The sequence below is a fragment of the Mucor velutinosus genome (genome assembly GCF_035048745.1).
Source record: "Mucor velutinosus strain NIH1002 chromosome Unknown tig00001561, whole genome shotgun sequence".
NCBI classification, from domain to species: domain Eukaryota; kingdom Fungi; phylum Mucoromycota; class Mucoromycetes; order Mucorales; family Mucoraceae; genus Mucor; species Mucor velutinosus.
The window spans coordinates 1,077,132-1,104,259 of NW_027041903.1; the positions used below are offsets into that span (position 1 = coordinate 1,077,132).

General features: G+C 40.9%; 12 protein-coding genes across 12 annotated transcripts; 7 read left to right on the forward strand and 5 right to left on the reverse strand.

Moving 5' to 3' along the window:
• Positions 1 to 906: 906 nt before the first annotated feature.
• MOT1 (TATA-binding protein-associated factor mot1) lies at positions 907 to 2,339 on the forward strand (the record flags this gene model as incomplete). Its single annotated transcript, XM_064827751.1, has 7 exons — positions 907 to 1,189; positions 1,243 to 1,294; positions 1,352 to 1,634; positions 1,696 to 1,752; positions 1,832 to 1,889; positions 1,959 to 2,106; positions 2,165 to 2,339. The coding sequence occupies 7 exons, from the start codon at positions 907 to 909 to the stop codon at positions 2,337 to 2,339; spliced, it is 1,056 nt and encodes a 351-aa protein (XP_064687035.1).
• A 295-nt stretch (positions 2,340 to 2,634) lies between these two features.
• On the reverse strand, positions 2,635 to 3,908 carry ATC70_008504 (uncharacterized protein; the record flags this gene model as incomplete). The annotated part of the gene is made up of 2 exons (XM_064827752.1): positions 2,635 to 3,145; positions 3,202 to 3,908. 2 exons carry the CDS (start codon positions 3,906 to 3,908, stop codon positions 2,635 to 2,637), a joined length of 1,218 nt encoding a protein of 405 aa, XP_064687036.1.
• Positions 3,909 to 3,997: 89 nt separating this feature from the next.
• On the reverse strand, positions 3,998 to 5,116 carry cdc16 (the record flags this gene model as incomplete). The annotated part of the gene is made up of 4 exons (XM_064827753.1): positions 3,998 to 4,272; positions 4,329 to 4,671; positions 4,729 to 4,854; positions 4,913 to 5,116. 4 exons carry the CDS (start codon positions 5,114 to 5,116, stop codon positions 3,998 to 4,000), a joined length of 948 nt encoding a protein of 315 aa, XP_064687037.1.
• An 894-nt stretch (positions 5,117 to 6,010) lies between these two features.
• Positions 6,011 to 6,556, forward strand: ATC70_008506 (uncharacterized protein; the record flags this gene model as incomplete). The annotated part of the gene is made up of 3 exons (XM_064827754.1): positions 6,011 to 6,014; positions 6,073 to 6,201; positions 6,273 to 6,556. 3 exons carry the CDS (start codon positions 6,011 to 6,013, stop codon positions 6,554 to 6,556), a joined length of 417 nt encoding a protein of 138 aa, XP_064687038.1.
• Positions 6,557 to 7,764: 1,208 nt separating this feature from the next.
• ATC70_008507 (uncharacterized protein) lies at positions 7,765 to 9,483 on the forward strand (the record flags this gene model as incomplete). Its single annotated transcript, XM_064827755.1, has 5 exons — positions 7,765 to 7,872; positions 7,935 to 8,306; positions 8,367 to 8,880; positions 8,934 to 9,146; positions 9,209 to 9,483. 5 exons carry the CDS (start codon positions 7,765 to 7,767, stop codon positions 9,481 to 9,483), a joined length of 1,482 nt encoding a protein of 493 aa, XP_064687039.1.
• Positions 9,484 to 9,713: 230 nt separating this feature from the next.
• Positions 9,714 to 10,664, forward strand: ATC70_008508 (SCP2 domain-containing protein; the record flags this gene model as incomplete). The annotated part of the gene is made up of 4 exons (XM_064827756.1): positions 9,714 to 9,849; positions 9,907 to 9,985; positions 10,039 to 10,147; positions 10,200 to 10,664. 4 exons carry the CDS (start codon positions 9,714 to 9,716, stop codon positions 10,662 to 10,664), a joined length of 789 nt encoding a protein of 262 aa, XP_064687040.1.
• Positions 10,665 to 10,726: 62 nt separating this feature from the next.
• Positions 10,727 to 11,494, reverse strand: ATC70_008509 (uncharacterized protein; the record flags this gene model as incomplete). The annotated part of the gene is made up of 2 exons (XM_064827757.1): positions 10,727 to 11,233; positions 11,303 to 11,494. 2 exons carry the CDS (start codon positions 11,492 to 11,494, stop codon positions 10,727 to 10,729), a joined length of 699 nt encoding a protein of 232 aa, XP_064687041.1.
• Positions 11,495 to 14,139: 2,645 nt separating this feature from the next.
• ATC70_008510 (uncharacterized protein) lies at positions 14,140 to 16,308 on the forward strand (the record flags this gene model as incomplete). Its single annotated transcript, XM_064827758.1, has 4 exons — positions 14,140 to 14,311; positions 14,382 to 14,554; positions 14,611 to 15,537; positions 15,589 to 16,308. The coding sequence occupies 4 exons, from the start codon at positions 14,140 to 14,142 to the stop codon at positions 16,306 to 16,308; spliced, it is 1,992 nt and encodes a 663-aa protein (XP_064687042.1).
• A 75-nt stretch (positions 16,309 to 16,383) lies between these two features.
• trs31 (Trafficking protein particle complex subunit 31) lies at positions 16,384 to 17,277 on the reverse strand (the record flags this gene model as incomplete). The annotated part of the gene is made up of 4 exons (XM_064827759.1): positions 16,384 to 16,743; positions 16,802 to 16,883; positions 16,938 to 17,151; positions 17,211 to 17,277. The coding sequence occupies 4 exons, from the start codon at positions 17,275 to 17,277 to the stop codon at positions 16,384 to 16,386; spliced, it is 723 nt and encodes a 240-aa protein (XP_064687043.1).
• Positions 17,278 to 19,706: 2,429 nt separating this feature from the next.
• ATC70_008512 (uncharacterized protein) lies at positions 19,707 to 21,274 on the forward strand (the record flags this gene model as incomplete). Its single annotated transcript, XM_064827760.1, has 2 exons — positions 19,707 to 20,028; positions 20,082 to 21,274. The coding sequence occupies 2 exons, from the start codon at positions 19,707 to 19,709 to the stop codon at positions 21,272 to 21,274; spliced, it is 1,515 nt and encodes a 504-aa protein (XP_064687044.1).
• A 2,375-nt stretch (positions 21,275 to 23,649) lies between these two features.
• ATC70_008513 (uncharacterized protein) lies at positions 23,650 to 25,332 on the forward strand (the record flags this gene model as incomplete). Its single annotated transcript, XM_064827761.1, has 1 exon — positions 23,650 to 25,332. One exon carries the CDS (start codon positions 23,650 to 23,652, stop codon positions 25,330 to 25,332), a length of 1,683 nt encoding a protein of 560 aa, XP_064687045.1.
• A 119-nt stretch (positions 25,333 to 25,451) lies between these two features.
• ATC70_008514 (uncharacterized protein) lies at positions 25,452 to 26,991 on the reverse strand (the record flags this gene model as incomplete). The annotated part of the gene is made up of 2 exons (XM_064827762.1): positions 25,452 to 25,862; positions 25,933 to 26,991. The coding sequence occupies 2 exons, from the start codon at positions 26,989 to 26,991 to the stop codon at positions 25,452 to 25,454; spliced, it is 1,470 nt and encodes a 489-aa protein (XP_064687046.1).
• Between the last annotated feature and the right edge of the window lie 137 nt (positions 26,992 to 27,128).

Genomic DNA, 27,128 nt, shown 5'->3' on the forward strand with positions numbered 1-27,128 from the left:
CAGAATCCAGGATAGGAGTCCCTTGAAGCTTATGAGCTCCATATGGATGCTTGCAGCGAAGAAGCCAAAGAAAATAGAACATTTTTGGATTGGTACACCTGCGTTGCTCAAAAGCCTCTCAAGTAATCACCTGCCATAGTTCTGCATCTTTTTGTCATTGCCAAACTTGCGGTTCAAAAAGTACAGGTTTAATTCAGAATAGAGAAGCCCAAAAAATTATTCTATAATCGCTCTATAGAAGCAGAATATATACTGTAGCACTGATGTTGGCATGGCCACACAGTGTTACATACATCTGATTATTGTATATCGATGAATTTAAGGTTCTGAACCGAATTCACTCAGCTCGGGTCGTTTGATTTGAGAACAGCGATACGAATTGCGCGTAAACAACAGCATCAAGGGCTAGCAATGGTTTCTATAGTGCGTATATGGCAGATCTGTATCGCGGGTGGGGGGGGGGAGGATAGATTTCAGATATAGGCAACGGCTTTTATACATAATCTGCTTGTGCACATGTTACACGGATATTTCGAAATCATACTCTCAACTTGTCGTATGCGCACATATTTCGCACTCAATAGAGCTCATTGATAGTGTATTAATCTGCAAATACAGCAACCAAATGACGCTTGACCTGCAAGGTTTCTAAGCATATTGGTCCTGCCTGTTACTTTGGATTCACTGCTGCTGAGCGACTTGTCAAATATGTCCTCCCATGTTTATGGATGTGCTACCATCATGGCAAATTTAGGAAACTAAACCCTATTTGGGTATGCACCAAAGGGATCGCATGCAACCTTAATAGCTTACCAACAATTTATATATCTTTTAGCTTTGTATACTATCAGCCATCATCTCTTTCCTTTTCTCTCCCTCTTTCCATACACATTAAACTTGAACTCGATGGGCGTGTTTTCATCGCTGATAAACTTGTTTAATAAGAGAGAAGCAAAACGATCTCCTACACTCAAATTTGAAAAGCCAATTCGCAACAGTAAAAAGTCGTCTATTTCCACCATTCAATCAAACATACAGAGTGTCTCATCCATGGGCACTGCCTCTAGCCCTACCAGCTCATCAAAGCAATTTGCAAGTGCCAGTAGTGGATACGCCTTTCAGTACAGAGATGGGCGACGATACCATACAGATGACGCAGTAGCCTATGTGCTTCCAAACGACAATGATGGTAACAGATCGATTGACATGTCCGCCAATGTAGACACTGATTTGATAATGTAGAGGCTGACAGAGTTCATGAACAGCATTGGATCCTGCGTGCTGCTCTACAATGGTAAAGACAGTTGCATGCTGAATGTGCATGCTGCATCTATTAACACGATTTCTACAGTAATTACCATGCTCCTGTTACCAAGCTGCTGGAGGAAGGAATTACAGTTCTGGATTCAGGCTGTGGACCAGCGACTTGGGCATTTGAGATGGGCGAGACATACCCCCGATCCAAATTTCATGGTATTGATGCTTCTTGCGTCTTCCCCGAGGACATCAAGCCCGCTAATGTCGAGTTTGTCATTGGTAATGTTGCCAAGCACATTCCTTATCCTGACAGCACATTCGACTATGTCCATCAAAGACTGCTCTTCCTTGGCTTGACTGAAAGTGATTGGGAATCTGTGAGTATATGACATATCTCAAGATATGAGATGCATAGATTCTAACCTTTTTCATTTTTAGACTCTTAAAGAACTATACCGTGTAATGAAACCTGGCGGGTATATTGATTTAGCTGAGGTATGTGTGTGATCTACATACTTCTCCTCCATATAAAAAAATTACAATAGACCCTGACACATTTTGTACTATTTTGTAGCCTGATGTGCAATCATTACTTACAGCCGGACCTTGTATGTTCACCTTGCAAACTACACGTGAGTGGTATTTCGTCAAGAGCATTCATGCATTTAATTAAATTCCAAGTTTTTGTATGACATTCCCAGTTTCTGATATGTCAAAGGCACGTGGCATGATTCCTAAAATTGCATTAGAACTAGAAGAACGCTTGCTGAAGGCTGGATTTGTGAACGCTGTTGTTAGAAGGGTAGACATCCCCTTGAATCACAGTGGAAAGGTTGGCGAGTTACTTTGGTAAATATCATTCTGAAACATTTGGCAGTACACACATTAATTGTCTTTGTTGCTATAGGGGCGATTATAAACATGCTTACTTGAATCTTCGTCCCGTCATGGCGAAATCCAACCCAGAGTTTGAAGATGAAAAGGTCTACAGTGAGTTTATTGACAAGTGTGGAGAGGAAACCAAGCAGAACAAAGGGTGCATGGGATGGGTCGCTGTGTATGCTCAGAAACCTCTCGATTAGAACAAACTTAGATATTCATTCCTTTACTACTACTTAATTCCATTGTATCTCCTGTAAGAATAACCGGTGCTTATATTTATATGCTTTTCTATGCTTTCACAATAAACTTTTTTTTTTTTTCACTCCATATTTGCTATGCTTGAGTATAAGATGATTTAAGACTGGAAAGACCAAGTTTAGTTAAATAAAGATATTTACATGTGTTAATGCAACATTAATGAGCGACAATGGACAAGAAAATGATAAATAGTGTAAAGAGGTATAAGGATTTTCGTTGGCATGTGCTTGATGACAATTATGGAGGCACTGTTGAGCTTGTTGTTGCTACACTCTCATAGCGAGGCGTGTATTCTGGCAAATCTAAATCGACGCAGGGCACTTCATCCCCACCAGGCTGGATTGTGGTTGGTGGGGCTGATGCGGATGTGGGCGGTAACGAGATCATGCTACTATCAGAAATAGTAGAGACGGATTGCACTGGGGAAAGGGGGTCTACAAAATAATCAGCTGTTGTGTTGGGTGGAAAATCAGTAATGATGATGGGAAACTCGAGTTCTAGCGGCTGTGCAGTAGCTGTCGAAGCGATGAAGTGTATTTGAAGTTTGACTCGATGTGATATCTCCAAAAATGGATCGAAATGATGTGTTCTAATAGTTTTTTGCGCTCTTTTTGTAGGAACCAGCGGTATAGGTGTACGAATAAAATGTGTTTCTGAGCTGTTGGAGAATGTAGGCGGATGATAAGCAGTGCTAGGAAATTGTGTTACCATGGGAGGCAGATTATGGACACCTGCTTTTGTACTGAACCTAAATATACCTGTCAAAATCTAAAAATACAAATCTTATAGCCTGATGTTACTTACCGGTAAGTCTCTAATTCCTCAATACAAAATTCAATTCGATCTACTTCCACTAGTTCCTTCTCCACACTCCATCTGAGAGCCATCACAATCTCGCCTGCTTCTATGGCTGTTGCTTTTGGCACCTCAGCAGACCATTCAAACCACTCTCGAACACCATGATACTCTACGCTTGGGATGAGAGAGCTGGGGCTAGGCAAATAGTGTCTACAGACGGTCACTGGTTTTTCGACCTTTTGTTTCTTTGAAAAGGCTCCTGAAGAAGAGCAAATGACTGATAGACTGTACTCAACAAAGGCATGCTTGGTTCTTATACTGGGAGGCAGATATGGAGGCAGATAGAAACCAAAGTCAATGACCTTTTCATGAGTAAAGATCAGCTCTTTTTCAACATCGCACAAGGTGACAGTAGTTTCTAAATGGGTCGTTGCTGAACTCGATTCTTGCAAATCAGACTGAGAGTTGACGACATCAGACGGCAGCGATGAGGAAGGCGCATGTATGTTTAGTCCGGCTTTTCCAGTGAAATGAAGTGTAATTCGAGTCCATTTTATCTTTGAATCATTGAAATAGACATTTCCTAGTAATTTCGTCCGTATTTGCGACATTGGATTGTCTCTGGTTGCAGGGCCAATATAAAACACAGGCTTGGAGTCTACTTCTAGCACAACTGGAGGCAGCTTTGTATTGGATTCATGGGTGAATTTCATGGTATTGTGAATGTGAATGAAAGAGAGTAGAAAAAAAAAAAAAAAAGTTTTTTTATTCGTCTTTTTTTTTTCCATTTAAAACCACGGGATTAGCGGTTGAATGGGAACAAATTGCCAAATTTGAAATGCTGGACCACAGGCACCTTCTTCAGTACCTCGGCAACGTACATTTTGGACATGCCTGTATTCACCTTGTTCCAGGAAAAGACGGATGAAATATCATTCAGCATGGGCGAGTGTTCAAAGAAGGGGCCTCTCTTGACTTGCAAAATGTATTGGATACATCGAAAGTACATGTAGTCGTCTGCAAATGCATCCACTGTGTCTCGCTGAAGAATTGATTTTGGCAGTAATCTAGGATGATCTATACAAAAACCTGAGTTAGTATGCAACATGGGCATGCCAATGCCATCTACCTACTGATCAACTGAGCACTCCCCCACACATAAGGCAGAAATTGGTGGTCGTCTAGTCCCCATACACCATGGCTGCCTGCGGGTTCCAGTGTATATGTCGTCTGTATCCTACGCACCAACTCTAGGTATTTTACAAATATCCTCAACACGATGGCTTGATAGTCATCAGGTGTGAATCCTCCCAGCAGTGCAATGCCAGCCAGCCAAGCAGCAAAGCTCAGTTCATGGCCAGATCCATAATCTATCCGAGTCTCATTTCCAAACCCCTTGTTCAAATACTCTGACAATTCAGGAATAGCATCATGTAAATCCTCGGATAACACGCTCTTCATGATAGTTGTGGAAGACTGTAGAGTCGATAGGACATGAGCAAAGCATACCATTTGTACTAGCCATCTACTTGCCTCTACTAATTTTGCAGCCCATGATCGAAAGGCTTTGTTTCCAAATCGCTGTGGGTTATCCAACGGAGGAAATTCATCTATCCATGAATCCAATGTGTCCAGCATGTCTAAAATGCGCTGTGTTTGCTGGAATGATAAACTGTGTGATGAGTGACATGTCAATATGGTTGCAGTGAATACTAACAGGAGATATATGACATGCATCTGATATCTTTTTCTGCATAACACTCTTATTCAACAACATGACAAAGGTCATGATGCGATCAAAAGCCCTCGTTTGGACAAAGGCATCGATGTCTCTTTGTTCGTGAATACGTGACACTGGCGCTGTGTATGTGTATTGTGGCCGAATGTTGGGTAATTGTGGTATATCTTCGTCTGTTTGCATGTGTATTATCTCGAGCTGAAAGAAGTGTGTCTCGACAAGCAGTGTGTGCATTTGTATGGGTTTATGATACATTTCATACATAGTCACATGAAACGTACCATTGAATGAATGCCATCATTTCATTACCTGATGTTGCTACATCTGCTCCGTACCTATGTGTGCCGAGCAAATTGCTTCAAGAATACTTGTGTGAGAGATGACATTATCAGTCATTCCGTAACAGAAGCAAAGTGTATGTTAAATCGACAGAATAGGATGGCTGGCTCCTATGCCTGATCTTGCTCGCGAAAGGTAATTGCCCGTGCTGCTTCTAAAGGGACGCTATCTAGAGTAAATAGGAGACACGGCACTCCATTGCATAGCTACTTTACAAGACATTTCATGTCTTTATTTGCTTAATACACCAAAATGACTTGACATAATGTTGTATCGTGCGATAGTGACCATGTCATTCCATATCGGCCGGTGCAGATGTTTGAATAAACGGCACATTTTGTTCTTTACTTGAAGAACTATAGCACATATCGCTAAGTACTGACATAGCATACTATATGCATGAAGAGCACAGACTGTAACATGATGATTGCATGATGACATGAAATCAATCAGTCCCTGGCTTCAACATACGCCTCTCTCGCGGCTATTTAAAATTGCATGAATATAGTGGCCATTCCAAATTCTTAACATTTTCATCCCTTGGAAACCAAAACAGACAAACTCATCTTATTCAGCCGTGTGATGGTCCCAACAATTACAAGCTCTACACGCATCACACTAGTCAGCGTTACAAACGAAACTTTGAGAGATCTAGCTGATTTACACGCACGTGTTTTCCCCATTGCGTATGGGCAGAAATTCTACAATGAGGTATTGAATGCTGGAGAATTAGCAAAAATGGGTAAGTGTTGGCTTTTCCAAACTTGATTGGCATGCATCTGAAACAAGAAACGGGATAGTCTACTATGACAATGAATATGCGGGTGCAATTTGCTGTCGAAAAGAACCTTCAAAGTATGCCAATTTCACAGCAAGGGTGTATATGATGACCCTGGGAGTTCTCAAGAAGTATAGAAATGTGGGTTTAGGTATACGTGTGTTTGTGTGTATGTGCCTATATGTGATGATCTATATGCTCAAAATTTATTGTATGACACAGGGAGCATACTCATCGAACACATTGTGGACACCTTGAGAAGACAGAGTGACCCAATCGTAACATCAATCTACCTGCATGTACAAACAGTCAATGAAGCAGCAATCCGGTTTTATACTCGTAATGGGTTCCGAATACAAAGTATCGTGCCGGATTACTACAAGTTGATTGAAAATAGAGACGCCTATATATTGGTTCGGCCAATATTCCACCTGTATGAAAATGGCGTCCAGCAGCAACAAGATCAGCAACTGCAGCAACTGCCATATAATGGGCATCCTATATGACAATGCATTGTACATTAATAAAGTAGGAGTATATATATATATATATATATATATATATATATATATATATATATATACCATTTCTATGAAACGTGTTTATCTTGGAGATCATCTTGATTGCTACTTTCAGAGAAATACTGATCGTGCAAATGTAGATCAATTTCGAAACAGTGCAACTTTAAAGTAACCTACTTGTTGGTTCAAATCAGGAATAATTTGAGTATTTGAGCCGTGTTTTCTCGCGTTAGAAGCCGTTTTAGACCGCCAGAGTAGCGCCAAACCGTTGCTCCCGTCTAGCAGTTACTTACAAACACCTTGAATGTGTCCAATATGAAGCAGGAAGTAAAGCTGAGTGTGAATCAATTTTAGTTGCTGGCCAAATGCCTTTCTGATGAGGACAAACGATGTTTGTGATGCTAATGAGAAGAGAATTACAGATTGAAACGTGCTTTTGCTTAGTCTAAATACTTGATTTCTTGTTTCATACGCATTTATATATATATATATATATATATATATATCTGGTAGACTTGGCCGTTGCAAAAGGCAAGTCCAAATGCGAGCCCTAATGCGAGATGTCGAAACCGAGATTGTAATACATCGACTGTGAGCCTTAATGGTAATGGTAACGGTAAATCGTACTATTGTTGAGCTATGCTCAAACACTTTAGGGTGTGCCTTGTCGAGATAATCTTTATCAACTGATACAGTCCAGAAATGCCATATTAAATTACCCCGAAAATAGGATTTGCTCGTGATTTAGAATAAAGCGGCTGGCTGTATTTACAATCGGATGCTGGAAAGAGACCAATATATCAATACACTCTGGTGTCAATGCATCAACAAGCAGATTCTTGACAAAATTGCTAGGTGCCCTTTTGTTTATTGTTATTCCATACAGACATGCATGGCAGTTTTGGTAACAAACAATGGTGCGACACTGACAGATTCTGCTTCCAATAAGATCCATGCCCCATTTAATGCAAAAAAAATTAGCCTCAATTGTGTATTTTTACAAACTTTGAAACCACATGAAGGGTGGAGTCCTAATACGACATCTCTTCTTCTCTGTTGCAGCTTTTTATTTTTTAGACTCTTGTACATCTTATCTCCTTTGTTTCCTACTCAAGAATTTGCTGTACTCTATGCTACCAAATATTGATTTTGCAGTACTCGCCTCAGTAACTGTTGTGGGGATATGTACATGTATGCTCGTTCGCTATTTACGAGGCCAAGAGAACTCGAACAAAAGCACATCATCACCGTCTCAAAGTGCCTTGTGGCCTCTATTTTGTCACTGGATACAATTGCTCAAGGTCTGTTGGTAGTACCATGTAGATGTTGTACGTATACTAACCGTCATGCTATGCTCCTACAGTCCTTGCTATCGTTCACACTATCGACATCCGAACAGTCGATTTTTGAAGAGGAATTTAAATACCTGATTGTAACATCATCTCTGTTCAATGAAACGCCTCAACATGCACCAGCAGCATCAGCAGCAGCATCAGCAGAGCGTCACAAATCAGTGTCATTCACATCGGCACAACCAGTGCAGGTGCATACCAGCAATGTCAAGCAGAAGCAACAAATCAAAGATTTCTCCAGTAGTAGTCTGACAGCCAGTCTAGTTGCGACTAACGTTATTTTCTCTGCTGTATCCCTTTTCATCATGGACCAGTTCCGCTCCATGTTACCAGCGATCTTATGCGCAGATGTAATGGCATGTTATTTTATTATTCGACACCAGGTAAGTGTTCATTCTCATTAAATGGCAGTACATATATTAAAAATGCGTTTGGAATTACAGAAACGTGTGCAGATACGTAAAATCCATGCATCAGCACTGGATTCCATGCATGAGATCATTTCTTTGTCTCAAAAAAGTGATGCCATGCTGAAACGCTTGTTGAAAGTGTCAAATGATCACCAGCAGCACCAACAAGCTCTTGGCTCACTGTTATCATCCCATTTCGAGACGTTCGTCATAACAGTTCAGCAACTGCAGCCCTTAATCGATGACCACAATCTGTCTCGCCTCCGGGACATGTACAATGTCAATGAGGATATCCCTTCCATGCTGTTGGCGTTTGACTCGCATCAATATAAACCTGAAGATGTCGACCTGATATACTCGGTCATTGTGTGGAAGCGACGGGAGTATTTGCTGTATTTATTAGCACTGGATGTCATGTCAAATAACAGAACGGCACGATACGGAAAGATTTGGAGTCAGGCCATCCAAGTAAACCACAATCTAGTGCGAGAATACCTTGTATTTAACAAGAATGTATCGGCCATATCTGCTGAGATGTCTAACTCAGGTAAGATCAACTGCTTGCACTACATTGCCATGCTTACTAAAATGCATTTCTAGATGAGGTGTCAAGCAAAAAAGAAAATGACAAGGTTTCTCTGGCTATTTCTACACTAGCAGATACCTCCAGAGCGAACGAGGAAACATCGATTTCTGACGGCAGATGCATTACATTGATGCATCGTGTATCTGTGGTCGAAAAACATATGGAGGACATCCAAGCCAAACTATTCCTGTGTAAACAAGATACAAAGTCGCTAGCATCAGGTCGAGGTATTGTATAAAGTCGTACTTGGAAGCAATCAATACTAAAGAAAAAAAAATATGGCGAGTAGTTTCCAGCTTTAGTCTCAAGAGGATAAGCAAGCGTTTCTCACATATAGATGAGAGTATGATTAGCTTAAGCAAGCAATGGGAGGAGAGCAAACATTCCTTGGATGCTTTAGTGGGAGAGGAGAAATCAAGGCTGAAATCAACATTCACATCACTTCCATCACCTCCCTCTTCACCTCGAGACTTTCGCCAAAATGTCTACAGCGTTGAGGAAGAGTCCAACACATCTCTGATGTCGCAAATGAGCAAACGTCGTAGCCATACCACTCCATTATAACTAGCGCATGAATGCTTTAAGCTCACTCCCTTTTCTCTATATGTATAGCAATTTTCAAAATAAAGTAGAGTATGGCACCATCATTTTTTGATCTGAGAGACTCTAATCGCTCCAAAATCAAAGAAAAGCCACTTGTTTGTATTGGATATGTGACTCTAATTCAAAGCCAATATCAAAGTGTTGACAATGCCAACTGGATTTTTTCATTTTATTCAATCATACACATTAAGATGGACCGTAAACGTGTTAATGGACCTGAAGCCAGTGTTGCTCCCATCTTTAAAAAAACAGAGGAGGACGTCAATGTCTTGGATGACGAAAAGAAGAGATTAGATAACAGAGGTACTGAGGATCTTCGACCTATTTGTAAGTAGTTTTCTTGCGACATTCTGAATATCACCACCAACACGTATGCAAATCTAGTTTTGAAGACTGGTCTCATCACACAGGCAAGTGGATCAGCATATATCGAAGTTGGAAACACAAAGGTCACCTGTGCAGTGTAGGTTGGTTTCTAGAGCACCCGATTATCCAATGCTGACGACGTTTGTATAGATATGGCCCTAGACAGCTGAAGAAAGCAGACTTCTCCAATCTCTGTAAACTCAATTGCGATTTTAAATTCTCGACATTCTCTTGCACAAAAAGAAGAGGCCACATTAGGGTAAATTCTGGCTTGCCTTATGTAAAGCCATTGCTAATATCCTCACCTTTAGGATGCTGAAGAGAAGGAATTTTCACAAATCTTGGTGGAAGCTCTCACACCAGCTGTCAGAGTGGAATTATTACCAAAATCAGCAATTGATATCTATGTCAACGTACTTGAAAATGATGGCACAAGCTCATGTCTTGCTGCTGCTATTGTAGCATCCAGCGTGGCACTAGCTGATGCAGGTATTGAAATGCTGGATCAAGTTACCGCATGTTCAACAATCTTCATGAACGATCAAGATATTCTCATGGACGGCACTGACGTAGAAGAAACCCACAAGGAAGGATCATTAGTTTTATCGTACATGCCATCGTTAAATGAAGTAACTCATATCCTTCAATCTGGGCGATCTGATAGCGCCATTAGTTCAAAAGCCATTGAACAGTGCATTGATGGTTGCTCCAAAATCTACAGTGTCATGTCAAACTCATTATTGCAATCTTTGGATAGATCAAAGACTACAGCTTGAGAAAATATAAGAATAAACTTTGGAAGTGTATATATATTATGATATCAATCTAAAGTGTGTGTTTATTCAAAGTCTAAAGTGTCTCTCCAGTTGGCAGTATCCACATGCTTGAGTGATCTATGTTTCCAGGCATCAGTGTGTGCAAAGGCTGTCAATATGATTTGACAGATATCACCATGTGCTACCAAAATGACAATCTTGCCCTCCATGTGGTTTTCAATCTTGTCTACAATGAAGCGAGTAGCTCTATCACAAACACTGCTGGGAGATTCAATGCCGTATTGGCTGTGTTCACCATGGTCAGGATCAGCAGCATCATCAATCCAGCAGAGCTCGTAGTTATCGTCAGATGTCATGTCAAATTTACCATACCAACGTTCTCTCAATTCCATTTCACGGATGGGTGCTGCTACCTTGCCATGAAGAACAGTGTCATTGAGGACGCCTTGGATGATTTCAGCAGTTTCAACAGTTCTCTTGAATGGTGAGCAGAACATGACAACAGGCGCATCATCATCTGCGGGTGCTTGTTGAGTAGGAAAGAGATGCTTAGATAATAGAGTAGCTGACTGGAATAAACATCATTTCAGTCCGTGGTCTTTATCGTATGTCTGATCATGTACACAGCAGTAGCTTACCTCTTTGACTTGAGCTTTTCCCTTTTCATGTAGACCATAACCTGTGTTCAAAGGTCCACCAGTAGCAGGAATAGCAATCTCAGGGTTTGAGCAAATCAATTTGTCGTTGTTAGCCAAAGAAAAGCCATGTCTTTGAATAATGTAGTGATTCTTGAGTTGTTTAGGCAAGTGATTGTAAGCTGGTTGGGCCATCTGAAAGTTATTTAGAGTATAGAGAAGAAACAAAGATGTTGAAATTTTTGAATTAATATAGCTTGTCGGGGCATTTAAATATGAGATAGTTCTGATAGTTTAAGCAAATTATCTTAGCACTCAACATCCATAAGAGCAACTCGTAGCACACATGTGTTCATTTTTGTGAGGTATTCTTTGGTGGTTCAGGTGGTGCTTGAGTATAGCTTAACGGTAAGTTCATGGTATGGGATTGAAGACAGTAGCCTGCTGATACAAAGTACCTTGCATCATCAGTAGCTTTATCTCATCGAAATCTCACTGAGCTTATTGAAACAATTTAGTGCCATTTTGCCTTCAACTCAGTCGATTCAATATTGATTCAGTAGGAAACTTCTTACTCTGACACAGGGTAACTCAATAAGCATACACGTAGAGTAAGCCAATCTCAGTACAAGCTGATTCAATCCAATGATGCTAAGCATTCGCATCAAACAGCATCATACCGAAATTTCCTACTGTTGTATAGTACGACGCAAAAATTGACAGTGCCTTTTCGCTGTACAAGCTATTTTATGTACATGTGATATGGAATTACATCAAATCAAAGGCTTTACACAGCGCTAGATCCTTCATGGTTCACCTGCAATAGTGGATATAGTTCATTTTCGATGCTCCCGATTTGAATCAATTGAAACAACTCATAAATGGGCTAATAGCATACTTGCATTATCTTCTACTGCTTGTAATTGAGTAAGCCACAGCGAAATTTGGATGCATTTGAGCCGTGTTTTCCCGCGTTAGAAGCCGTTTTAGACCGCCAGAGTAGCACCAAGCCGTTGCTCCCGTCTAGCAGTTACTTACAAACACCTTTGCTCAACTTTTCGGGCCAAAAAAAAAAACATGGCTAAAAATCGACCAAAAACCATGAGGGGTACCTCATGGTTTTCGTCAAAGATCAAACGATCGCATTTTTCACCTTGGTAATGAAGACTTTTACTATGGTATGTATTAAATCAAAATGCTTCTCTCGATCCAACGCAACCCCTGAAACCACTCTTTTTGGAACCTTGATATGTAAAATGTTGGCATTTTGGCCAAAAACCTCATTTCATATGTTCTAATATTGCTCCATACGTTGATTCAAAATAGATTTTATAATCAACACCATTGGGTGCGCCCTGAAAAGTACATTAAGAAAGCTTAAGGGTACATGGGATGGTCATGACATTTCATATAGTCGAATATGTCAGAATAGATCAATTGGATCGAAAAATGACAAAATACGTCCAATATGAAGCAGGAAGTAAGCTGAGTGTGAATCAATTTTAGTTGCTGGCCAAATGCCTTTTCTGATGAGGACAAGCGATATTAGTTGCTTAAAAAAAGAGTATTGCGTATTGAAAGTGCTATATAGCTTTTCCCCCCTAACTTACCTTTCCCGAATTCACTTCTTTCTTCTGTCATATATTTATTATGAATGATAGAAATATGAAACACTTTAAGTTTCTACGAGATATCTATTAAATGTCACGAGTGGTGGCTTTTATATTGCAATTGCTTCAGAAGTTTACCTGGTTAGATAGTGTCACTGTAGCTATAGGTTTTGTAAAGAGTGCTTTATATGCTGGAAGCCTCGATTACAAGTGCCATCGAGCCTCTCTTCAAAGCTTGCAAAAAAGGTATTCACCTTGCTGCATTTTGGCCTTGGATGAGCTATTCCATCTTTTAGTTACTGCGCATTTTGATAATACATAAGCTTTGGTAGTTTGATGCAGTTCCATATTTTATACGAACACGAAATATCAGCAAATATCTATCAAAAGCGTCCGAGGCAATCCATTTTTTGGGGGAGTGGGTTAATCGTACCATTCAAACTCCTTGATGGGCCAATTGATTGATCTGTATGTGTTCGAAGTGTATATTCAGATATCATACTAATCTTCGTATGTGTTGCATTGGTAATACGTATTTATTAATCTCATTAATGTGTGTGTGTGTGTGTGTGTGTGTACATGTACCATGGTATAGAAAGATTCAACATTCGTTATTTCTGTTGTAACTGAATCCTTGTTACACATATTTTCCTGCATCATTGCTGATTTGAGCTCTTTATAATGGCATGGATGTTATTGTGTAAGCACATAGTTATCAGTGATTAGATCGGCCACATTCAGAGTTGAGCTGTTCTTCTTTTTGAATTGGTATCAATGTGGGCTATTCGAACGAGCGAACAATAACAAGGGGTATTTCGAAAAGACGTTTATCATCTCAATTAGAGAGATTATCTCGGCTTCTCTCCTGAGCTGATCAATAGAAATGGCATGATCTCTGGTTTTACAATTAGTTTTCAACTTGTGGTTTTTTGAGTGGCTCCAATGAGTTGTACTAAAAAAGAAGCTTCTATACACATTTAGTATATTAGACATCTGTGCGTCATATAAATTGAGTAGTTGGCACCATTGAGAAGGTTAACCCAACTAGAATAGTGAGTGGGGCAATAATCTAATGCTTATTTACCCATTTTCGGGAGCCTAATCAAAAGAAATCTCGTTTCAGACACTAGTATAAATATCTGTAGAGATCAATCAAACAAGCATTTCATCTCTTTTTTTTTTTTAAAAAAAAAAATCCCTTTCATACAAAATACAAATACATAGAACAAGATGGTGTATCAATTTGAGCCCCCTTACGCTGTAGAAGCAAAAGGTTATGACAAGAAGGATGGTGAAACAGCTGTATATCGTCACTTCAAATTTGCAGACAAGCTTCTTGCACATCCTCCCAATATCTTCACCATGTGGCAAATGTACCTTCATGGTTATCACCTCAGCACTGGTAAGGATAAATGTCTGATATATATAACGCAAAGATGACTGATCTCTATTGCCTGCTCCTGTTACTGTAGATAAACCCTTTCTGGGCACTCGTAGAAAGGAGGATGGCGTTTACAAAGAGTATGAATGGGAGACACATCGTCAAGTAAGAATTCATATCGAGAACTTTGGCAAAGGTCTTGTTGCCTTGGGTTTACAAAGACAAAGCTCTCTCGGTGTATACAGTATCAATCGTCGTGAATGGGTAAGTATTAGATGTAACTACATTTTTTGCAGCAGCATATTGATTACAAATGTCAGACTATATCAGAAATCGCATGCTACCGTGAAGCCTTTATCATTGTTGCATTATACGACACGCTGGGCCCTGAAGCCATGGAGCACATTATCAACGAAACAGAGATGGAGTACATCATTGCCAGTAAAGACAAAATCCAAAATATCCTCGACATCAAAGCCAGTATTCCCATGATTAGACACATCATTTCCATGGACCCAGATGTTGATGGCCAAACAATGCAAAGAGCCAAGGAACTGGGAGTCGATATCCATACATTCAAGCAGGTAGAGAATTTGGGAGTAGATATTACTGAAGAGTCTGAAATGCCGTCCGTGGAAGATGTCGCTACAATCTGTTATACAAGTGGTACTACTGGAGTTCCCAAGGGTGCTGTTCTCACACAAGCAAACTGTGTCGCTTCCACATATGCCGTGTCTCATGTCAGCGAGATTGGATGCTTGGCCAATGTGGATGAGAATGACCTTTACGTTTCATATCTTCCCATGGCTCATGTGTTTGAACGCGTGGCTCAAGGTTTTGTGCTCTTCAGGGGTTCTGCTATCGGTTACTATCATGGTGATACCACAGGCTTGATGGACGATATCTACGAATTGAAGCCTACCATCTTTGTGTCTGTGCCTCGTTTGTTCAATCGTATCTATGACAAGGTACTGGCAGGTGTTGCTGCCAAGGGTGGAATCTCTAGTTACCTCTTCAACAAGGCGTATGCTGCCAAGAAAGCAAACCTGAATAACTCTGTACACCATTGGATATATGACAGACTTGTGTTTGCTCCTGTTCGCGAGAAGCTTGGTGGAAGAATCCGTTTCATTTTGAGTGGCTCTGCCCCTATTGCCCCTGAAGTATTGGAATTCCTTAAAATCTGTTTCTCTGCTGCCGTGCACGAAGGGTATGGCCAAACCGAGAATTACTGCAGTGGCGCATTGGTAAGACATGAGGGAAGCGTTCAAGGCAATGACACTAACATGTTCATGTAGACCATCATTGGCGATAACACCACAGGCGTTGTTGGTGCTCCATTCCCCTGCTCAGAAATGAAACTTGTTGATGTTCCTGACATGAAATATCTATCCACAGATCTTCCCTATCCGCGCGGTGAAATTTGTATCCGAGGCAACGGTGTTATGAGGGAGTTCTACAAGAATCCCGAGAAGACAGCAGAAGCCATTGACTCTGAGGGATGGCTGCATACAGGCGATATCGGTATGCTCGATGATGCAAAGCGTTTGGCCATCATTGATCGTCTCAAGAACATCTTCAAGCTTTCTCAAGGAGAATACATTGCACCTGAAAAGATCGAGAGTATATATCAAAAGAATGAACTTGTGGCACAGGCATTTGTCTACGGTGACTCTATGCAAGCACAATTGGTCGGCGTCTTTGTACCTGACAAGGTCACTCTACTGCGTTGGGCAGCAAAGAAGCCCGAGTTTGCAAACATGTCATTTGAAGAGCTTTGTGCCTCACCCGAGGTCAACAGTCAAGTTCTGAAAGATATTACCAAGTTTGGGAAGGAGAACAATTTAAAGGGCTTTGAGCAAGTCAAGGCACTTTATCTCTCCACCGACGAATTCACTGTTGAAAATGAACTGTTGACACCCACGTTCAAGCTGAAGCGTGAACTAGCCAAGAATTTATATCAAGATCAAATCAGAGACATGTACCATAAACTAACAAATGGCAGATCTTTCAACTAATTTCATACATTCAAATACACCATTATGGCATCTCTCAATAAACATCCCATACACTTCTAATATTTACAATTTAATTTATACAATACTTTTCTGAAAGACGTCTAATTTCTCCTGTAAATCCATGATTTGTTCCTTGATAAACTTCTTTTGTAGCTCATTCAATTGATTCAATTTGTCCAAGGCTGATTCCACAGAAAACTCTTCTTGTGTGCCTCGGGTGTTCAGTTCAATATCAATGTTGGGATGTGCAGTTCGTTTGAGACTGATAATGATAGGCTCCTCATTCTGTGGCGGCACCTGACTGATAGGTTCTGAATCTTTGATGGCCTGCCGTAATGGCTCTGCATTTTCTTTTGGTGTGATATGATCGTTGTGTGGTATCTCAGCATTATCCTTTGGTTCCACATGGCCATCTTTTGTATCCAAAGAGATGTTCTAGAGAGCAGAACGTTAATCATCTTTGAAGCCTCTTTCTGAACTTCCTACAACATACATTCTCTGCAATGCTAAATGAGTTGCTTCTGCGTCTCTTTTTCAAGGTATCACCTGTCGTATCCAGTTGTGTCGAATTAGCCCTGACAGCAGAGTGTGAATAACCCTCCTAGAATGCAATCCCCACGAATACCTACCTCTTCAATTCACTGCTACTACTATTTGTGCGTCGCTGCTGTGTTTGCTGCTCCAAAAATATGTGTGTGCTAGCATCGTATGTCTCGCAAAACTGTTCTACAGTCAATTCTCGAACAGACATGAGCATCTTGTTAATTTCGGTGTTTCCTTGAGCGCGCAGCGAGGCACACATGAACTCTATTCTCTGCTGAATATCTTCAATCCGTCGTTGTGCTATACCAAGTTGAATTAGTACACACAATTTGTACTTAATGTTGGTCGCTGGATATTACTTTCTTCTTCGAGTATAGCTATCGCCTCGTCTATGTCTTCATTCTTGTTCTTTTGTGTAGAAGACATTGTATCTTGATTGACGAGCCTTACTGTCATAATCAGTATTAGTACAGATAAGAAAAGAAAAAGAGAACTCCATGAGCAACATTTGCAAACCATTTAGCAGTTAATTTCCACGCGGCAGTTAAATTGTCTGGCAGTTGTTGCTATTGTCTGATTCATCATGCTTCATTTCAAGGTATCTCAAGGTAACCTATGACAATGACATTGATGCTGTTGATAGTAGGGACAGTGGTATTGTATAGAAGCTTATTTAGACGTTGTTGCTGTGTGTTTTATTGCCAAGGACTAGGTATCGTAGGCAAACATTAGATTGGCAGATGGTAAATCATTAGCTAGTTGCTGAGATGCTGCTGCACTAGAGGCTGTAGATTTGCTTGTAATTAAATGCTCATTCAGGTATATATTTTCATCGAATGCTGTAGTATATTTATACTAGCCGGTCAATCTCGCTACGCTCGATGTCGGCGTCGCCCTGTGAGCTCTCGCCAAAAACAATATAAATAAGGTATAATAAAATTTTGGTATACCAAGTAGATTTTAAACAATTTATTATCAGTAAAAGAAAAAAAAAAGAAAGGTTATATTAAAGCCACCAGGAGGAGGAGAGGAGGTATCTTCCTCAGCATCCTTTTTGCTTACATAGACGCCGTTTTCTGATAATAGAATTGCCATATCATTCGCTGCTGTTGATGCTCTTGATAAGATGGCGACATAAAGCTGGCTATGTGTAAATACAGGACTTGTGTAAGATTTACAGCGACTTTTTTGAGATATTGTCATTGTAAGAGACTCTTCAATGAGACAAAGCTCCCCAAAAAAGTATTTGCGCCAAGCAATTGTCCTTTCAATTCCATGATCCCCATTTAATCAGCATCGCAATCGTCATTGTCATCAGCAGAAAGGCATTTAGGTCAGCCAGCAGCAATGCCGCCCACTAAAATTAATTTAAGCTCCGCCTATGTTTTCTTTTCAACATTGGACAGATTTTGTCTTTCTTCGACCTCTTTAATCTATTTTATGAGATTCGACTATATAAACTGTAATATATCACCCCACGCTTCCTAATATACCCTTGAAGTACTTTTCAAGGCGCTTCCAATGGTGCTAATTGTAATAAGTGTTTTGACTGAAATTATTGAGCAATTTAATAAAATTTGAAATGTGGTTTTTAGCGAAGATAGCCATAATTTGCATATGAAAGTCTCATAAAAGCAGTTTCAGTGGTTGCTTTGGATCGAGAGAAACATTTTGATTCAATACATACCATAGTAAAAGTCTTCATTTTCAAGGTGAAAAATGCAATCGTTTGATTTTCGATGAAAACCATGAGGTACCCCTCATGCTTTTTGGTCGATTTTTGGTCATGATTTTTTTTTGGCTCAAAAAGTTGAGCAGAGGTGTCAGGAAGTTACTACTACTCAAGTACAATTGTTTGGCGTCATTCCGGTTGCTCATAAAAGTTTACATGTCAAGATATGAAGGCTTGAAAACTGTCCAATTTGGTTAGGCATTGCTTTATAGAGTTTATTGACACGGCATAAATCACATCTTTGGTAGCTGAAGCTTTCTGGAAAGGCAGTTCCGCAGCCTGTGCAACTTCTAATTCGAACAGGAGGCATATTGATTTTGGTAAAGCTGATTCATGCAAATTTTGATGCGCTATGTTGTTGGTAAGCTTATTAACAATGGAAATGAAAACCCGAATTTGCTGCTTAGATACTATGGTTTTGCATATTCGCTTCGCAACAATCAAGCCCTCGTATAAATCAACGCTATCAAATGCTGGACTGGATGCTTAGTTGTTATAGATTTGCACCTTTGCTTCGCTGCGATCAAGTCCTCATATAGATCAATGTTACCAAGTATTGGATTAGACGAGTTATGTTCTTCCCCAAACCCCCCTCCCTATTGCCGGCTCTGCTGGTGGTTTTATTCACCTTGTACGGCACACAATTCTTAAAATTCTCAAAGGATATGATTGGATTCTCTACTTTTTTTTTTTGATTGTTTTAGTATATAGTAAAGATCGGGAATTTCACATCTCTGGCATCGTATTACAAACTCAACAGGATGAAAAAATTTCTCAATCTGGATACAGGTGTTTCCAATCTTTCTAATCTTTCGCTTACCAGGTTTTAGATGTCTTGAGTGTTGACTCCTTTCATTAGATGAGCGCTGGCTAAATGCCAAAGTGCCTCTTGCCGTACAACGATCAAGTAGAATGCAGATTCAAGCGAAAAAGCTGCAAAGCAGCTGTTTTTTTCTGATCCGATGTTTTCCATAGTTTAATCCAATGTACAACGTCAGGGATCAGTAATAGATGTAACCATTTGCTCGCATGTACTCTTTCAAACTCCATGATAATATAAATAACATTGAAAAAAGATTTTCTCTTCATAAAATCTACATCTTTCTTCCTCTTCGGGCACACAATGGGTTCCAAGATCCAGACTAGCAGTGAATATCTACAAGACGGCAAGCAGCCTGCTCTAGCAGATGAAAGCTCTGTTGTTTCCTATGACACAACGGAGCCTCCCAAGTTTCGTAAAGCCATGTATCTCGCTGCCATCGTGGCTGCAGTGGGCGGCTTCATCTGCGGCTATGATACAGGGTCCATTAGTGGCATTCTGGCCATGCCTCAATTCACTGACAACTTCTTTACCAAGGACAACATTAACTACCTGCAAGGCTTGTTGCTTGCCTTATATCTGATGACAGCTGCTCTCGGTGCATTCTTTTCAGGCTTCTTTTGTGGTAAGACTATCAAGACATGTATACAATAGGCGAGCACTGACATTTTGATCCAGATCGCTACAGTAGAAAGTACTCTATCATCGGTGCTTCTGCTATCTTCAGTATTGGTATCTTGCTTCAAATCATAGGTGCTAATTTCGGTGTTGTGCTCGCTGGTCGTATCGTTGGAGGCTTTGGATCTGGCTTGATGACAAATGCAATTCCTCTCTATCACTCTGAAATTGCGCCTCCTGATATCCGTGGTCGCTTGATCAGTTTTTTCACATTGATGGCTTCATTCGGTCAAGTGGTTGGCTACTTTGTTACATTTGGTACTAGTTATGTTCCATCTGATTGGGCATGGCGTGGTCCTTGGTTGCTTCATATCATTGTCTGCATTGCTTTTGGCGGCATCATCTTTACGCTGCCCTTCTCTCCTCGTTGGCTTATCGATAAGCAGAGATACGATGAAGCAAAGGCCGTGCTCTCTGAACTGCATGAGGTGCCCATCACTCATTCTTTGGTCGTTAATGAGTATGAAGACATCTTTAACGAGCTGGAGATGGAGCGTTCTTTCGGTGATCGTAGCTATGCTGAGCTCTTCCAAGGCACAAACTTGAAGCGTACGTTGATCGCTTTCTTCATCGGTATCTCAACTTCCTTCACTGGTAGTGTGGCCATCTGGTATTACGCCCCTCAGATCATCCAAAGCGCTGGCCTTGACGATGCGTCCACTTCCATTGCTGCTTCTGGTGGCACTGGTATATTTGCTCTTATTTGTGCTTTTGTATCTCTCCAGTGGTGTATTGACAAGATGGGCCGCAGAGCTGTCTTCTTGATCGGTGCCAGTATCATGGGTATCAGCATGTTTGTCGTTGGCGCCATGTTCCAAGTGTATACTGAGGTAGACGTCGAGAACTACAGTGTTGTCATCACCAACCCATACGCTCGTAATACGATTATTGCATTCTTGTATATCTTTGTGGGCACCTTCCAGTTTAGTTGGGGCATTGCTTCCTATGTCTATCCCGCTGAAATCTTCAACATGAGAACGCGTGCCGCTGGTCTGGCAGCTACTTATGGCTTGAATTGGGCCTTCACCATCTTGATTACCTACTGTGTCCCTCTTTTTATTCAACACACTGTTTCTGGCGTCTATTTTTTCTTTGGTGCTTGTTGCTGCGTCTGCTTCATTGGCTGTTGCTTTATCCCCGAAACTAAGGGAAAGACTTTGGAAGAGATGGAATACGTCTTTGGTGCCAAGTAACATACAAAAATCCAAAACATGATAATACTAACTCTTATATGCTTCTTTTTCATCACCATGCTTTAACTTATTATCGCTTGGACTCTATTTCCGTAATCTCTTAATAAATAGGATCCGGCAACTCAGGCTCTTCTTCTCTCGCTGACAACCTGCCGAGGAAAAGGATTGCTTGTCTGTGGTACGGTCTTGTTGCTTGAACAATTTTATCATTGCATCAAGGGGTGCCTTTCCGACTCTTTTACAGAGGAGGTTACATGGCTGAGAATTTATACCCTTATCGAGCGGACCAGGATAATGCCTGCGTCGCCATGATGCGATAATGAAATTAGACAAGGAGCCAACTACTATACAACCTGGTGTGAGGGGTACCTGATTGGTATTATCTTTGGCTGGAGCGAGTGAGGTATTCGTAGGTAGTCTGTATTGGGGGGGGGGAGGAGGATTATGTTGGTTGGTATTTGGCTCCTTGTTCATTATGCATTGTTTGAGATTTACTTTTTGAGTTTTTGAATAAAATGCTGTATTATACCCTTTTTATCTTTGATTGCTAGTTTTTGAAAGATGTTTGTTATTTAAAGAGTAGGCTATCCATATGGTGCCAAGTATCAAATTAGAGTGCGGAGCATCTACACTAGCCTTTGCCATTGCAGATCATTATTTGTATATTATTTGGGCTACGTGTAATGAAACTGGTCACCATGCAACCAAATTACATTGGGTAGCTTATTAAAATATCAATACTAACAAGTACATCTTTGAGCTAAGGTATCGTTTATAGAATCCTAATGAATATAATTATAGTATTCAAAGGAAATTCCTCGAAATACTAGTTTAGTAGTTTCCAACTTGGCACAATCTCTACGACAAGGATGTTACGACAATTAGGATAGATTATACATATAAAGGTAAAACAGATGATATAAAATGACCTTATTTAGACAGGACACAGATCGCACCAAAAGATTCTTGAGCTTCTGGTTATTCTGTTGCAACCATATACATAAACAACAAAGCAGAAAAGAGCAAATCATCAATGTGGCTAAAAAGGCTCAAACGTTTGTCGACCAATGATAACAGCATGCCTTCCAGGAATTCTTTTGGATGTATTTCTTAAAATCGAAAATCTCGAGCCAGTGAGATTTGACTAGCTAGAGCTACCCCACGTGTGTCAGAGACTGATGTCGCCTGAGTTCCAGTCGAGGGCAGAAGGCATACAGTTAGCGCAACACCAAAGGGCGGTTTTTGTTTTCTCAAAAGGCGGTTACAATTTTCTCAAAGGGCGGTCTCGATTCTGGTAATCGCAAAAGAAAAGCACCATCAAAACCAAAGAAGCCTGCCTCCAAAGGAACTGTCACTGGCCATTATATGAATTTTATTCAGAAAACAATGGATGAAATGGATTGCATTCCGGAAATGAAAGGATATTATATAGTTATGGATAATGCACCAATACATACATCTAACGAGATTGATACTATGGTGACAGAGAGAGGATATAAGTGCATTTATCTCCCTCCTTACTCGCCTGAACTTAATCCTATTGAGCAATCTTGGTCCATAGTTAAAAATAAGGTCAAACGTAGTCAATTTCAAACTAAAGAGGATTTATCAACAAGAATAACTGAGGCTTGCAATAATGTTCCTCCAGAACATCTTCGAGCATTTGTACAACATTCGGTAAACATATTTGAAGATTGCTTAAAAAGGCAATCCTATCTAATAAAATGTCACAAACAACTGTAAAAAATATCTACTGAGGATCGAAGAGACCGCCCTTTGGAAAAAAAAAAAAACAATCCGCCTATTGAGAATTTTAAACCCCGCCTTTTTATTTAAAAAACCGCCCTTTGGTGTTGCGCTAACTGTATTTGCATGTTTTATAAATCTTCCTGTGGTTGTGCGTCGGCATGTATCCTACGCACGTTTTCACATGAAATGTGTAAATCAGGTTCCAATCTTGAATGCACCCATTTGGATCCAAGAGAATCTTGCTAACTGACATTTGGCCAACCATTTGAGTCTTTCAGAAAAGACGTGCATCGTGTGATGTCCATTATCAAAGAACACAAGCTTGCCAACATGCAATGTTTTCTGCCATGGTTTGTGTAAACATGGGCTGTATTACCTACATTGATAATAGGGTGATGGAGAGAAGAACCCGAAGTTTCTTCCATCATTTCCAACTAGCATACAGAAAGAAATCGTGGCCATAAAAATTTGACTGATTGGCTTACTGCTTCGGTTTCTAAAATCCAGAGTTCTACCTTGGATCAAGAACTAGAAGAATCATATAAATATAACAGAAATTTCAATAGACAGCACTCTTTCCATCAACACTTTTAATCAACACACTCACACTCACACTCACATTTTCAATGGAAATCCACGACTATACTTGGATCTTTGCTGTAGGCATGGTGGTGGCCTTTGCCGATGCTTTTGGTATCGGTGCTAATGATGTGGCCAATTCATTTGCCACTTCAGTCTCTTCAGGCTCACTGACACTGGTGCAGGCTTGTATTGTCGCTTGCTTTACTGAATTCTTGGGTGCTGTATTACTCGGTGCTGAAACTGCTGAAACCATCAAAGGCGGTATTTTAGCAATCGATCACTATGTTCAACAGCCAGAAATGCTCATGCTGGCCATGTTCTGTGCTCTTTGCGGTTCTGCTACTTGGGTATTAACAGCTTCTCGCTTTGGATGGCCCGTCAGTACAACTCACTCTATTGTGGGTGCCATCATTGGTGTTGGTATCTCTTCATTTGGTGCCAACTCGATTGATTGGGGTTTCAGTGGTGATTTCACTGGTGTTGCTCAAATTATCACTTCATGGTTCCTCTCGCCTATTGCCGCTGGTGTCGTTGCTGCCATCATTTACATGATCACTAAATATGCCATCTTGAGGCGTGTTGAGAGCTTCAAGTGGGGCATTCGTTTGGTTCCCGTCTACTTTTTCTTTACTGCTGGTATTGAAGCATTCTACATCATCTACAAGGCGCCAGGCGGTGGATCAAAGCACATGAACATTGGCACTATTGTTGGCATTGCTATTGGTGTCGCTGCTGGCTGTGCTGCTTTTGGCCAATTCTGCTTCTGTCCCTGGGTTGTTCGCAAGATCAAAGGAAGAGAAGTGCTCAAGTTGCACCACATGTTTTACATCTTTCTTGTCAAGAAGCAACCTACTATTGAAGAAATCACTGAAGCCGAAAACCGCGTCAACTCTCGTCCTGCCTCTATTCGATCTGGTGCCCATCTTGACGACGAGGCTGCTGTTGACAACGAAATGCTTTCTCCTGGCGAAGTGAACGAGAAATTGAAGCAATTGAACTCTGATGCTGAAGTAACTCAAAGCGAAAACGTCGTCTCTGCCGTTAATGTACCTGAAAGCAAGGGCAACTGGCTCACTACCAGAGTTACCGAGTACAAGACCAAGTTTGTTGGTGCAGCTATGAATGGTCTCCGTCAAGATGTTCGCAACTTGGACAATGATAAACTCGCTCACGTCCATGCCAACGCTGAACTCTTTGAAGATGATGCTGAATATCTCTTTTCTTTCTTGCAAGTCATCACTGCTTGTATGGCTTCCTTTGCTCATGGCTCCAATGATGTATCCAATGCTGTTGGCCCCATTTCATCCATTTATGAGATCTGGTCCACTGCCCAAGTCGATGTTAGTGGTAAGGTGCCAATTCCTGTCTGGATTCTCGTTTATGGTGGTGTTGCAATCGATTTTGGTCTTGCTATCATGGGCTATCGTGTGATGCGCGCTATGGGTAACAACATTACCTATTTCACTCCCTCTCGTGGTTTCTGTGCCGAATTATCAGCTGCTCTTACTGTGCTCACATGCTCTCAACTTGGCTTACCTGTCTCTACCACTCATTGTATTACTGGTGCATCTGCAGCAATTGGTCTCTGTAACACTAATGGCTGGAAGGCTGTCAATTGGAAAATGCTTGCTTGGTGCTGGTTCTCTTGGTTCCTTACTCTTCCAGCTGCAGGTCTCGTTGCTGGCCTTCTCTTTGCTCTCTTGGCTAATGCACCCAAATTTGTTTAATATTTCATATTATTTATTTATCCATCACATATATTATAATCCCTTAGCTTGCCATTCCAAGCCAAATAAAATTGTAAATACTGTCTATGCTAATTCAATCATCGCGAGCTGGTTTTCTGTTACTGCTCATTGTGGATCTCTGTAAATTTCTCTATTAATGAGGATATTCCCAATAGATAGCCTTCATCAGGTCCATCAGGGTTCTCTGGTGGATATGTAAAGCTTGCAGTATCATCTTCAGGCGACACGCATTTAGCAAAATCAATCATTCGCACATCTATTCTACAATCCTCGGAGTTTTCTGGCTTGCCACCATCATATATCAGCAGCAACGACGAGGCATAAAATCGGTATCCCTTCAAGGACCTGATAATACGGGCTAATCGATTCAGCTTTTTCAGCAACACAGGAATATGGTTCAATCGACCATCCAAGTAATCCACCAAATTCTTCTTGAATCCCTCTTCATCCAGTAGTCTTCCCATGTATTTATCATGAAAATCAAATCTCTTTTCATCTCGTTTATACACCTAACGATAGAGGGTGATCTTTTTAAATAAATGTAATTAACCATCCTCTCAATGGCAATGATTGGCATACCTGCATACCACAAATTCGAACGCCTAATTGGCGGCTTGTCGAGTTTATGCACTTGGATGTCTGGCTCTTCATCTTGACCTCATTCGAAAAGACACCGTAATGACGGTTGCCCATCTTTAAATCAAGCACACAGGGACACCGAATGTTGTCTGTAAGGTCTTCCAATAGTATGAATTGCTTCACCACGTTCCCCTCATTGAGCTGCTGCAGTTTCAGTCTGTCTCTTTCATACACTTGTTGGCCCCAGGGATTTGTGGGCGTCCTTCTTAATTGCCAGCGAGCAGATGATACATTGTCGCTGTCGTCGTCATTGTGATTGAAAGCATGACTGGTCGTACTACCTTTGCGACTTATATCCAAGCTGGACATGATGGCTTCGCCGTTCTGATGTTCATGCAGGGAAGGTAGACTTGGCGTAGTCAAGCTCATAGGCTCGTTGTACAGTGGCTCGCTGGATTTAGCATTGTTGTCACCCAACACTGACTTGAGTTGAATGGTCATCTTTTCTATGGCTGGAGCCGCCTCTGCGTCCTGCTGTTGCTGCAGTTCTTGTTGCTCCAAAGCGTCCTGTTGCAATTTCATACGTTCTCTAAGTGCACTTGGATTGAATACTTCGCACAGCACTCGTTTGCGAAACTCTGTGAATCTCGAGTTGCATTCATCGGCGTTAGGAGACCACTGCTGGAAATCATCATTCAGAATGTCGGGTGTAGCAGCTGTGCCTCTGTCGATCTGCTGGTTGCCCAGTGAGTACCAGTCCTTCAAAAGCTGTTCATTATCATCGAAAATGACTTCTGGCAACAGGGCCCGGCTGTCTTGGTAATATGTGGCGTTCAGTAAGCCGAGATATTGCGACAAAAATGGCAGAAGCTCTGGATGATTGGATTCAAGATGGACGTAAAACTCCTGTTCCTTGGGTGCAGCTGGTTTGCAGATGGCTCTCTTTGAGAATCGAAAGAAAGGTGTATGACCGCCCACTTGATTGGTAAAAGGTAACAATGGAATCCCTGATGTGATGCATTTAGGATCAAAGCTATTGTGGCGCTCAGTTGTTACCATGATACTATTGAGAGAAAGAAGAGAAATGAAATGAAATATCAAGACTGATGATTTATATTAAGCCCATTTAAACCTTATTTTCCTAAAGCTAATCATTACCACGTGCACTCATAGCATTATTCAAGCACTTTGAATAG